Genomic DNA, 11,408 nt, shown 5'->3' on the forward strand with positions numbered 1-11,408 from the left:
CCTTTCTGTTTTATAAATTTTCAGTTGCCTCGTTATTCATACTTGATGATTATGTAGGGTACATATGGATGGTGAAGATAGTCTACCTTGTTAACTTAGAATTACTTTTGGTGGTAAATTTACTCGAGTTCTTTTGTTTAATTTTTTTTATAACTTTTTTGTGTCTCCGAGTAAAGCTTTACTATTACTGAAGTCTACTTCATGTATGTTCCCATATATACGTGGGTGATTAAGAATACATAATTATCTCGATATAAGCCCCTTTAAAAGTAGCTTATTGTAATAGGCTTTTCAATTATTTAAAAGGTTATAATTATCATTATTAGGAAATTTAGGGGTGATTATGGTTAAAGTAAAAAGTTATTTCCTAGAAAAGATTAAAAGGCTTTACTATATATAAAAAGTTGAAATCAGCACAAATGATATGAACATTTAAAATAAGATATGGTATAAGAAAATCATGAAAGAAATGGTCAGTCATCAATGTTCAGAGGACAGTTTTGGAAATATGGCAATATTATTATTATTTTATTCCCGGGTGACATTTTGCCACGTGTCATAAAACTCAACCGGTGCTGCTAGCCAACGCGAGAAAGAAGAAAACTAGAAAGATCATTCTTCAACAACCAACCCTCTACGCCTAGTCCGCGCACCCACTTGGACATTTCAAAAGGAAAAGTTGCACACACAGCACAATAATTAATAACTAAATAATTTAATCCAAATGACCATCATACCCCCGAAAATGACAAGGAACTCTCGCGTATGTTAATGCTTCCTTACTCGCTTTTGTCACCATCTAGACAGACAGTCACCCGTCTTTCCTTTTTTTTTTTTTTTCTTTTCTCTTTTACCAAAAATAACTTATATTTTATAATTTTTCTTTTTTTGGTTGTATAAAAAAAATATAAGTATATATTTAATTGACACCCACCAAAGTTTAATATTTTTATATATAAAAGATATTAAAATTGAAAACATTTCTCCACTACATTAATGTAGTTAATATATTAATTGATTTTTTATTAATATGAAAAATGTAATTATAAAAGGTCAAAAATTGCTCAATTTCATACTCGAGGTCGGTACACGGATGACAAGACCAACTAGTCTACTACGATGAGTAAGATAGTAATTAAAATAAAAGGCAAGGGGCAATCCAGTCAATTTAAGAAAATCGCGTGCCACCCCCCGAAGTAGCCGTATTTTTTCTTTTCCTCCCCTACCTCTCCCTCTCTCTCTATTAGCGGTCTGCGCTCTCCTTTTTAAGTTATCACGGACAAATCGAAACCCTAGCTAATCCATTCGCCTCTGTGATCTCGTGTGAAGTTCTACTGAAATGGCGTCATTCGATCAAGCACCACCTGGCGATGTAAAAGCCGGAGAGAAAATCTTCAAAACTAAGTGCGCTCAGTGCCACACCGTCGAGAAAGGCGCTGGCCACAAACAAGGTCTGTTTCTAATCTTTTCTTTTTTAAAAAAAAAATCAAAAGGAAAATTGGATCTGATTTTGTTCTGTTGTTTTTGGTTGATTTGTTTATGGATCTGAATTTTGTAATTTAATTTTTTTATTAATTGAATGTTTTAGGACCGAACTTGAATGGGCTGTTTGGGAGACAATCAGGAACAACTGCAGGATATTCATACTCTGCGGCTAATAAGAATATGGCTGTTCAATGGGGAGAGAATACGCTTTATGACTACTTGCTTAACCCTAAGAAGGTATATTAGGGCCCTTTTTTTAAGCAGAAATTAGAATTCTGTAATAACTCTTAGATTGTTTACTTTGTTTATGGTTTTTAGATTAGATCATGAAATAATTGATTGAAATGAGAAGGTTAAACATTTTTGTATTTCAATCAGATTATAATATTGGTTGACTATATTTCATACTGAGTGCCCGGCGGTTGCTTAAAACCCTAATAAAAGTTGTTTGATTTTACCAAATTATTAGACTTAGATCTATGAATTGATTGGAGTTGTAGGAGATTATTAACTTGTTGTTTTTTGTGCAAAGAAGATGAATTTTAGTATTTTAAATTGGTTGCTTAAAATTTCATTGTCTAGGATCTTATCTTTCATGAAAGAATGCGATAAATGGTATTTAATTTTTAAAAAATGGTTCATTTTAAATAATGATTGGTTCGAGAAGTTTCTTCTCCTGCAATGTTTTTTCATAGGCATCTCATATCAAGGCTTTATAATTCGCATGGCTTAATATTATTTGTTTTTGGCTAGTTCTTTTTATTAGCACTTAATATATGATAATAACCAAATCTGATATTGTTTTAATGTGCTTCCTGAATTATGGATTAGGAACCATCATTAGTCTTCGATTAGTTTTTTGCTTGCACGTGAATACAAACAGTTCAAAGGTGAACCTGGTGCCATTGACTGCTGCTTGCTGTCTCCTACACATGATTATTAATTGTGCTTCTAACAGTCCCTTGGTTTTGATTTTTGTTGTGCGCAGTACATCCCTGGAACTAAGATGGTCTTCCCTGGATTGAAGAAGCCACAGGACCGTGCAGACCTCATTGCCTATCTGAAGCAAGCTACTGCCTGATCCCCTTGATTAATAGGGCTATTTTTACCAAATGATTTGTGACATTCATTGGTTGTCCCAAACAATTTTTTTTTTTTTTCAGATAAACTGTCCACTTGAAATAACACAGCTTAAGGCTTAAAGGTGCTCTTTCCTTTGATAGTTGAGATGATTAGAGAAAAATTTCTGTTATTTTCATGAGGCATTTCATGAAACCCGATTATTTTTTGTAGCTCATACTGTCTATTGATAAATTTGTTTTCATGAATTATTAATCATATGTTTTGTTTTTCTGAATTGATCCTGTTATTAGAGTCATATTCTTTGTTGCACTTGCCAACAAAGTTATTAATATATCTTCTTATGGCTGCATATAGTGCAAAGTATGTTTTGGAGATTGAATTATGATTTTGGCCTGATAGGTGCTTTTGTGTATCTTTCAGCTAGTTGACTAACAAGTATTTGGTTCTTTTCATGCTGAGGTCCTTCTATGGTGGATTCATTTTCAACAGATGTGAATGATCCTTGGTCATGGCTCTTCCATTCTTGATTATTAAAGTGTTACAAGCTGTGTCCTTTTATGTTCCTTCTGCTTAATGTGGGGATATGATTGTTTGCTTGATTTTCAATAATTATATTAATATCCGGAAAAGTCTAGTGAAGTTTTAGGGGATGGTAAAAGTTGTTGAGCCTTATGCGTACAAGGCAAACCAGGACTTAATGGTGCTTGCTATATTCTAGACTAATAATCACTGGGTTCTTCGGTGTTAGTGGTTGGCCTCCAATTCTTCGAGATCGTTCTTGGAAGGCTGTGTAGTTTGGAATTAATGTCACATTGAAGTTTCTAGTAGGTTGTTTGACATGCATATTTAGATGGCTAAACAAGGAAAAGGATTGTCCCAACTTAAAGCGAGTTAAATGGTGATGAGATGTAATCTTATACATTGTGTTGAAAGGCAATATCATTGTGAAGAAGGCTACGTTTTGGACATGTATCATGTAGATGGACCTGAAGGAGAGCAGGATGGTTTCTTTTTATTATATTAAACTACGCTAGAGAGTAGAGTCTTGAGTCTTGGTAGAAGGTTACTGTGTTGATTTGACAGTTTTATGGAGTCTGTTTTATGTTCCCTGAGGCTTTACTGGTAGGAGTAGGGAGTCCATGCAAGATTACTCTCTATAATAGGATGCAGTTTCCTTCAACTTCAATAGTTAGTTTTATAAATTTACTGGGTATAGTAAGATGTAACTTTTTCCATTGGGACATAGGACTAGGAGTGTGCCCGTGTATCTTTAATCCAGCCAGCCTTATTATGGACCATGTTAGTGACTTGATTAATTTGTACTTTCTATGTTTGAGTTTGATTTGACAGAGCCTTTGATTTGGAATCTACTTTATTTGATTTTATAAGCTTCACAGGACTTTACCATTTTTCATTTAAATTTAAGGTGCAATTGATGTCTCTTTTTTTTTTTTACTTAATTTTCCACTGAAATCTGTAGTCCTCTTGTACTTTCACTTGAATGCTCGATATCTTAATTTTGCATTTTCAATTATCTTTTAGCATTTTAATTTATATTTTTCTTTTGGTACTATCCATAATTGTTGTTGAAGGATTCAATCGCATCTTAGCGCTTAAATACACGTATTATTTTAAAGTCCTTGACTTTTGTTATATTATACTAGTAGATATTGTGTTTTTAATAACTAATTATAATATCTATATTTTTAAATTTCGTTAAACTATTATATCCTTCTATAAAATATAAAATATAAACGTTAATTCGAAAAAATATTCAAATTATCTTTAATAGGTTAAATATTCTTACAATCTTTACATGTCTAATTAATATTAGTATTTTTATATTTTTAATAATTAATTTTAACATCCTCTTGTATTATTATATTAAATTATTACATCACTCAGTCAAAAATAGATATTCAAAGCAATTAAAATATTAATTTATTTTTTAACTTATTTATGTATGTATCTAAAAATATAATTTATTATTAACTCGTATTTTTTTTGATTTAACTTAATAGTTAATAATTTGATTAATTATAAAAGATTTTATTTTATAAATTTTTTATATAATTTCATTAAATATATTTATTTAATTAAGATATCTTAATACAAATTTTAACTTTTTCAGATTTTTAATAAAAGTTGAGTTCCCCAAATCCACTCGATGCGTATTTGAACGAAGCCACTGCGCATTCATTTGCTTTACTCGCTGTTTCCGTTAATGTAGATTAATTGATACAATAATACTAGTGATCTCAAAAATGTTATTTTCTATTTTGTGCATGGGAATTTTTTTTTTTTTTTTTTCTGATGTTTGAGTGATTTAGTTCATTAAAGTTTTTTCTTTTACTTCTTGGAATTCGTTTATCATGGCATGAACAATACAATAAGTATCAACTCTACAAACTCTATTTTGATTTTTCATATTTAATGGTTTTTTTTTTTTTTTTTTGCTTCAATTAGTTATTATTATTATTATTTTTCATAGTTTTGTAATCCTTTTAAGCTATTGAAAAAAAAAAAAAAAAGAAGCCTACAACTTTTCATGATATGTTCTTAAAGCAACCTTTAATTTGCATGATATACATCATATAACATTAATGATTAGTGCTATCTTAACCATAGTTGATCTTATGCACTTAAATCTTATCTGTTCATACTTTAAATTTTCAATGTTATAGGCTAAAATCAGGTAAGATATTGGAGAGAATTAAAAAGATGGATCAGCTCAATCAAACAGACCCTGAAAGGGTTTAATCGCCTTTTATTTGCTAATTTTATTTTCTTAATCCGTATTCAAAAACTGTGTCATTGAGCAGAGAGTAATGAGAAGAACAATAGGCATTACATTGCGATCTATTGGCCGATCTCACACTACCCATTTCGCTAAACCCCTCTCTACATCTGCATCTCATGGTAATTTTAACATTTTCCTGTTTTTCCTTTTTCTTTTTTTCCTTTTTTTTTTTTTTTTTCAATTTCTGTTCCAGGTGCGTTTTATAGAATCAATCATAGTTATTGAAAAAAAAAAACCCAATTCTTGCTATACACTGGGAATGATTTCAAAGAGAATTGGAATTTCGATTCTGATGTTATTACCATTTTACTACTCCAAACTTGAATTCTGGAATTTATTTTCAATTTTCGAAACTTTATGCCTTTCTCAAGGTCTTTCATGCCGTGTGCATCATTTTATTCTCAAAATCTTTTTTAGGGCTTTAATCTTGATAGAGCTATCTATAATCCTAATTCTTGGTGTTCTCTCTCTCTTTTTTCTTTTTGCAGTTTGATAACGTGATATAATAACAAGGAATGAGAATTATTTTAAAGTTATGCAATCGATTACACATTATGGGAATTTCATGCCTTTAATTATTTATTTATCTATTTTTAATTGCAGTTATTGTTGCATTTTGACAGGTAAAAAGGATAGTTCTAATACCTTAGAGTCCAATAATGAGTTTGAGCAGCGAATATTTGGTGGCATTTCTGAGAATAGTCTACCTTTTTTCCAGAAGCTAGATAGAATTGAAAAGGCTCGCAATAGACCTGGTTCTAGAATGAATGAAGGAATTAGTTCGAATCTGGATGGCCTGTATGAGAACACATTATCTGATGGGATGGATGGGAAATTGAAGAAGGCAGCTAGATATTTTGAGTTTGATCCTGAGGAAATAACTAAAGAGGACTATATGCTTTTAGACCAGATATGACGTTTCGGCGTGGAATGACTTATGATACCAAGGTATGTAGTTAGTACTTATTGGTTCTGGCATCCCCACTTACAGAACTGCAATTTGATCTTATGCGTTCCTATTTATATGTTGAGATCACTGGTCTTTTATCTGTACGCACTTTATGCCTGTGATGCTCTCTGGATATTTAGTATGCCAAAAATAATGTGATTAGCTCAGTTAGAATCTGTGAAAAATTATGACGAGCTTTGATTTCGAACATGATCCTGAGCTCTGTCAGATGAGGAAACTGTGGGATTAAAAAACTTGGAATTGGTAGGATTAATATTTGTTACTCATATGTCATATTCAGTATGCATATAGTTTCCTATTATTTAGAAACTGCTTTTAAAGATTGGAGCTCTTATGGAATATATTTTTCTTATGAAAGAAAAAGGCTTGTTCTACTATCTCGCGTGGTCTGTGTTTTCCTTGGCTTCCAACCAAGCAAATTAATGAAGATTTTTCCAATTGTACTCTTTTCTTTAGTACTTGATCTGTGCTGCTGGTGTCATTTTGCATTCGTTATGCCATCTTATGCTAATGACTGTCTCACCTAAGTACTGTAATGCATTGCTTCATGCAGGATCTTGATCTTAGAAAGCCAGGAGTGCGCAAACCTCCTAAAAGATATGAATTTCAAGTAACAACAGAGGAAGTTCTGGAAAAAGCTGATTCTCGGGTGAGTAAACAATCTGTTGTTTCCACTTGTACATAGCTATAAAGGACCTTTGAATGCCGTAAAGAGAATCAAATGATACTAGACTGCAGTTGGTGAAATAACATGAAATGTGATAGTTCCCCGTGGCTGCAAATTGACACTGATTATGAGTTAACAAATACTCATTTAATAGCTTTTGGCCCATCAGTTGTGGTTGGTAAGCTGGTGAATGTCATTGCTTGGGTCTTTGGAGATGATGCATTTATCTCATTTGTATCTTTCCTTCGATTAATAGTAAGCTATTCAAGTCAAGTTATTCTGTGGAATTCCCATATTTGAAATAGTGAATTCACGGTGGAGTCTTATAATGAAGCATTTTTTAGGTTCCTTGACATTATTTTTTGTGGCAAATGTGCTGATGGTGGTTCCACGAGTAATCATACTGTTGTCTTTTTGTTTCTTTTTTCCTATTTACAGTATAAATTCAAGTTATATGCCTTATGGCTATCCTTTGTAATCTTTGCAATTTAGCTGCACATCTAAGTTCAGTTTTAAATTTTTGTGCAGAATGTTAGATTTCTCTCAAACTTTATAACAGAGGCTGGAATTATGCACAAGCGGAGCAAGGTAACGTGCATTATGGAGTGCAAATTTAATCATTACAGCTCATAGTATCTGTAAGTGGGATCTCTCATAACGCGTACTTGTCCGTTGTATAGACAAAAATAAGTGCAAAGGCCCAGAGGAAGGTCGCTGGGGAGATCAAAACAGCTCGAGCTTTTGGTCTAATGCCTTTTACGACCATGGGAACAAAATCATTTGTTTTTGGTAAAAGCATGCAGGATCTTGATGAGGACTATGAATACGAGAGTTTTGATCGCCGAACAATTGATGATACAGTTGGCGAAGGCCCTCTCGCAGCCTAGGAGCCTTTTTGCTGCAATGTGAAAATAATTTTAAGTTCTTCAAGTTGTCAGTGCGTGGCCCTTGTTGAAGTATGAGGTTGTGATACATTTTGAGTAGAAATCTTCTGAAAAAAATTGCATTTCTGTGTACCATCCAATCATAAGATTGTTTCTCTCTAATAATGTCAAACATCTTCCGGGCTATATCTCATTTTCTACTTCTGTCAATTCAAGAAAATTTCCCTCTTTAAGCTGAGAGAAAAGCATGGTTTTGAACTCTTGCTTTCCCTATGCGAAGGGATGATAATAGATACCAAAAGACAACGAAACTCGTGCTGCATGAAGACTTTGCCTACTGTTCATGCTTGGTTTCCACTAATCCATCTGAATGTTCAGTGTGTCATTTTGAGTAGAGTCCATCGCATGGATCGAGGGATTCTAAAATTCATAGATTTGATCAAAATCAATGCATTTAGAATCTTAGGATTTTCATAATTTTATTATTTGAATTAAACATAAAAAATAATATATTTTTATTTATAATTAAAGGTAATTTTAAAAAAATATAAATTCATTAGAGATAATATTGAAATAATAATTATATTCCATTGAGAGATTTTGAAAGAAGAAATTTCTTCTAAAATCTATAGATTTAGATTATTTTTTTATGGAAATTATAAACACAGCTTCGACAGATATACTATCACGTAATACATTTAAATTTAAATTATGATTTTATATTTCAGACTATTAAAAATTATATATCTAAAATTAAGTCGTGAAATTAAGATAAAATCTCGTCCATGCTTTTCGAATTATGAGGGTTATCAATCAAATTTTAAAAAGATAGTATTTTAAAATTTATTTCTAACTGTACTGCATCCTAATATGAATTCTCTTTTCGTTTCAACTCTAAAATTTAATTCTAAATGGATCAAATGAATCTGGTAAGAAAATTGCTAACCATTATGAACCCTTTACCGTTTGATAAAAAGAGTCAAAAGAAAACCAAGGAAAAGAAAAAGAAAGTCCGTAGCAAGCGCAAGTACGAGCCGTATCCGTAACCCATCGGCCTTGATCTTCAAAGTCTTGTCTACTATGCACTTATTAACATCTAGCATGTATTTCTTCTTTATTTCTTTTCAATATCAGTAAATATATTTTTAATATTGATTTATATTTTGACTAGTCAAAATACCATTATGGTGGAAGCTGAGTTAATATTATCTTAGATACTTTAGAGAATTTATTTGGAAATTTATTTTATTATTTTATTTAAAATTTTAAAAATCTAAGATGTAAAATGTTGTTGACTGTTGAAATAAACTATAAAATTCGAGATTATAAATAATGTTTTTTTTTATTATGAGATGGTTACAACTTTAATATTATTTTAATTTTTTTCTATTATTATTGGCTCATAATTTCATATGTCTCTCTATTAAACTATAAACAATTTACTCATTCTCTTAAATTTATTTTGAAATATGTGTATTCCAACGTACTCCTTATCGCACTATTTATTCAAGTTTTTATTAATAAAGAAAAGAAAAGAGAAACATATGACTTCAAAAAAAAATTTATTAAAAGTCATATTTTTTGTGCTTAAATTTAAATAAAGAGAATGTCTCTCCTAAATATTTTGAAAAAAGAGAATAAATCAAAAATCTCTTAAAAAAATAAGCATAATTTAAGAATTTATCGGGCGGTAAGGAGATTTTAAAATGAACTACCCTTGTAATTATTCAGTAATTACTAACTTTATCCTATTCTAATTATATATGTAATTAATTTAGTTTTTAATTTTAATGAAATTAATTAGTGATTAATGTAATACGATCCTAATCCTATAAGAAATTGATGAATACATCACACTGTATATATTATATATCTAGATACAGTTTAAATAACTCACAACAAGTTTTTATAAGAATCTAAAACAAGAAATAAAAAGAAAAAGGTATGATATTTTTAATTTTATCTTATTAATTTATTTTTCACGTATATACTTTTAATTCTATAGTATTTTTATATATATTTTTAATTTTATAAAAAATTGATAAATTACTTTATATTATATTATATATGTATCTATAATAAAATTCAAATCATTCAATACATATATTTAGAAAAACTAAAATAAAAAATTATAAAAAATATATATAATATTTTTATTAATATATTAATTTTTATATTTAGTACTATTATTATTATTAGTATTTCTCTTATAAAAACTAAAACTTTAAAACACACGTATGATGATGATCTTATGGCGCGTGGACCTGTTTGAACTCTACATGGGTGGAAGCAACCTTTCAAAGGCAAATCGCAAAATCCAAGAGTTAATTAATTACACTGTGGCTTGCTATCGAATGCAGTGTTATTGCATTGATCTTCAACCGCCAAATCAAACTTTTCCTGGTACCTTTATGTTTTTGTTTTGGTGTTGAAGGATATTCTGTAATTAGCATGAATATCCTCTTTTACTAATATATTCACACATTATCTAATTGGGCGGCATCCACATGCAACCCTAATTTACAACTATTTCTATACTTAACATATAACACTACAACAAATTCATCTTTTAGTGGGGGCAATATTTTCCCACTAAATCTTCCCAATTTGCTATTAAGGTTAAAGTCTTAAGTAATGTTTCATAGTTCACTTTTCATAGGATGCAATGTGGACTGATGCCATGAAAGGAAGGAAGCAAAAGGAATACAAGTCAGCATGCATATATTTTTTATGTCGTTTATAAAGTTAATATCCATCAAAAGTCACCTCAATTTCCCTTTCCTAGTTTCTTCTACGGCAGCATAGTTAGGTTTAAAAAATTTAAATAATTTCCACACCCCTCCAAATAATTCATATTTTTTCAAATCATATGCTGAATTATATAGATGTTGGAAATGGGTGTCTTTTCCTTTTCTATCTTTTGCTTTAGTTTGTTTTATAACTAAGAGAATGTCCAACACGACAATCATTCTTAATTATCCATTGTATAAGAAAATGATTGGCATATATAAATTTTCAAATAGATTTCTACGAAAAATTGGGAGACTCTGATAATAAGTTGCTGAATTGATTTTCCTTTTAAAATTTTTACCTACTTAATAGTCGTGTTACAGTGAAAAAAGTGTTCGCATTCATTAAATGAGCTTCTTTATAAAACCTGATCAATTGCTTTGAATCCTTGCATTTTTTCTTTTCATTTTATGTGTTCATGAAATTATTATTTAAAAATAATAAATAATACTTCCTCTATTTTATACTAACTTTTATCTTTTAGTAGTTTAACCAGATTAAAAAATATTTAACAGACTTCATTATAAGTAAAAAATAGCTAAATTAGATTAAATTACTCTTTTATAGATATTATAAAATTAATTATACCTAGTTTAATATAAAGATAAAATAGAAAATAAAAATTAATGTCGTATTAAATATATAAAAGTTATAAATATTTGAAATTTTTTTGATTTGAAAAAGATACAGTTAGTATAAAATGAAAAAAATCGATGCTGAATGACGGCA

General features: G+C 30.1%; 2 protein-coding genes across 2 annotated transcripts; both read left to right on the forward strand.

The window, feature by feature from the left end:
- Window positions 1-1,217: 1,217 nt before the first annotated feature.
- Window positions 1,218-2,842, forward strand: LOC8288657 (cytochrome c). Its single transcript, XM_002528796.4, has 3 exons — window positions 1,218-1,451; window positions 1,589-1,722; window positions 2,474-2,842. The coding sequence occupies exons 1-3, from the start codon at window positions 1,340-1,342 to the stop codon at window positions 2,564-2,566; spliced, it is 339 nt and encodes a 112-aa protein (XP_002528842.1). The 5' UTR covers window positions 1,218-1,339; the 3' UTR covers window positions 2,567-2,842.
- A 2,218-nt stretch (window positions 2,843-5,060) lies between these two features.
- On the forward strand, window positions 5,061-8,099 carry LOC8288656. Its single transcript, XM_015725170.3, is given in 6 exon segments — window positions 5,061-5,487; window positions 5,992-6,260; window positions 6,263-6,316; window positions 6,892-6,987; window positions 7,534-7,593; window positions 7,686-8,099. Coding segments are annotated over 6 exon segments (777 nt in total). The 5' UTR covers window positions 5,061-5,396; the 3' UTR covers window positions 7,893-8,099.
- The last annotated feature ends 3,309 nt before the right edge of the window (window positions 8,100-11,408 follow it).

The sequence above is a fragment of the Ricinus communis genome, chromosome 6 (genome assembly GCF_019578655.1).
Source record: "Ricinus communis isolate WT05 ecotype wild-type chromosome 6, ASM1957865v1, whole genome shotgun sequence".
NCBI classification, from domain to species: Eukaryota; Viridiplantae; Streptophyta; class Magnoliopsida; order Malpighiales; family Euphorbiaceae; genus Ricinus; species Ricinus communis.

Coding starts and splice junctions, on each gene's coding strand:
- LOC8288657 (XM_002528796.4), top strand. CDS start 1,340: ATGGCGTCATTCGATCAAGCACCACCTGGCGATGTAAAAGCCGGAGAG. Junction 1,452..1,588: donor AGGCGCTGGCCACAAACAAG/GTCTGTTTCTAA, acceptor TGAATGTTTTAG/GACCGAACTTGAATGGGCTG. Junction 1,723..2,473: donor ACTTGCTTAACCCTAAGAAG/GTATATTAGGGC, acceptor TGTTGTGCGCAG/TACATCCCTGGAACTAAGAT.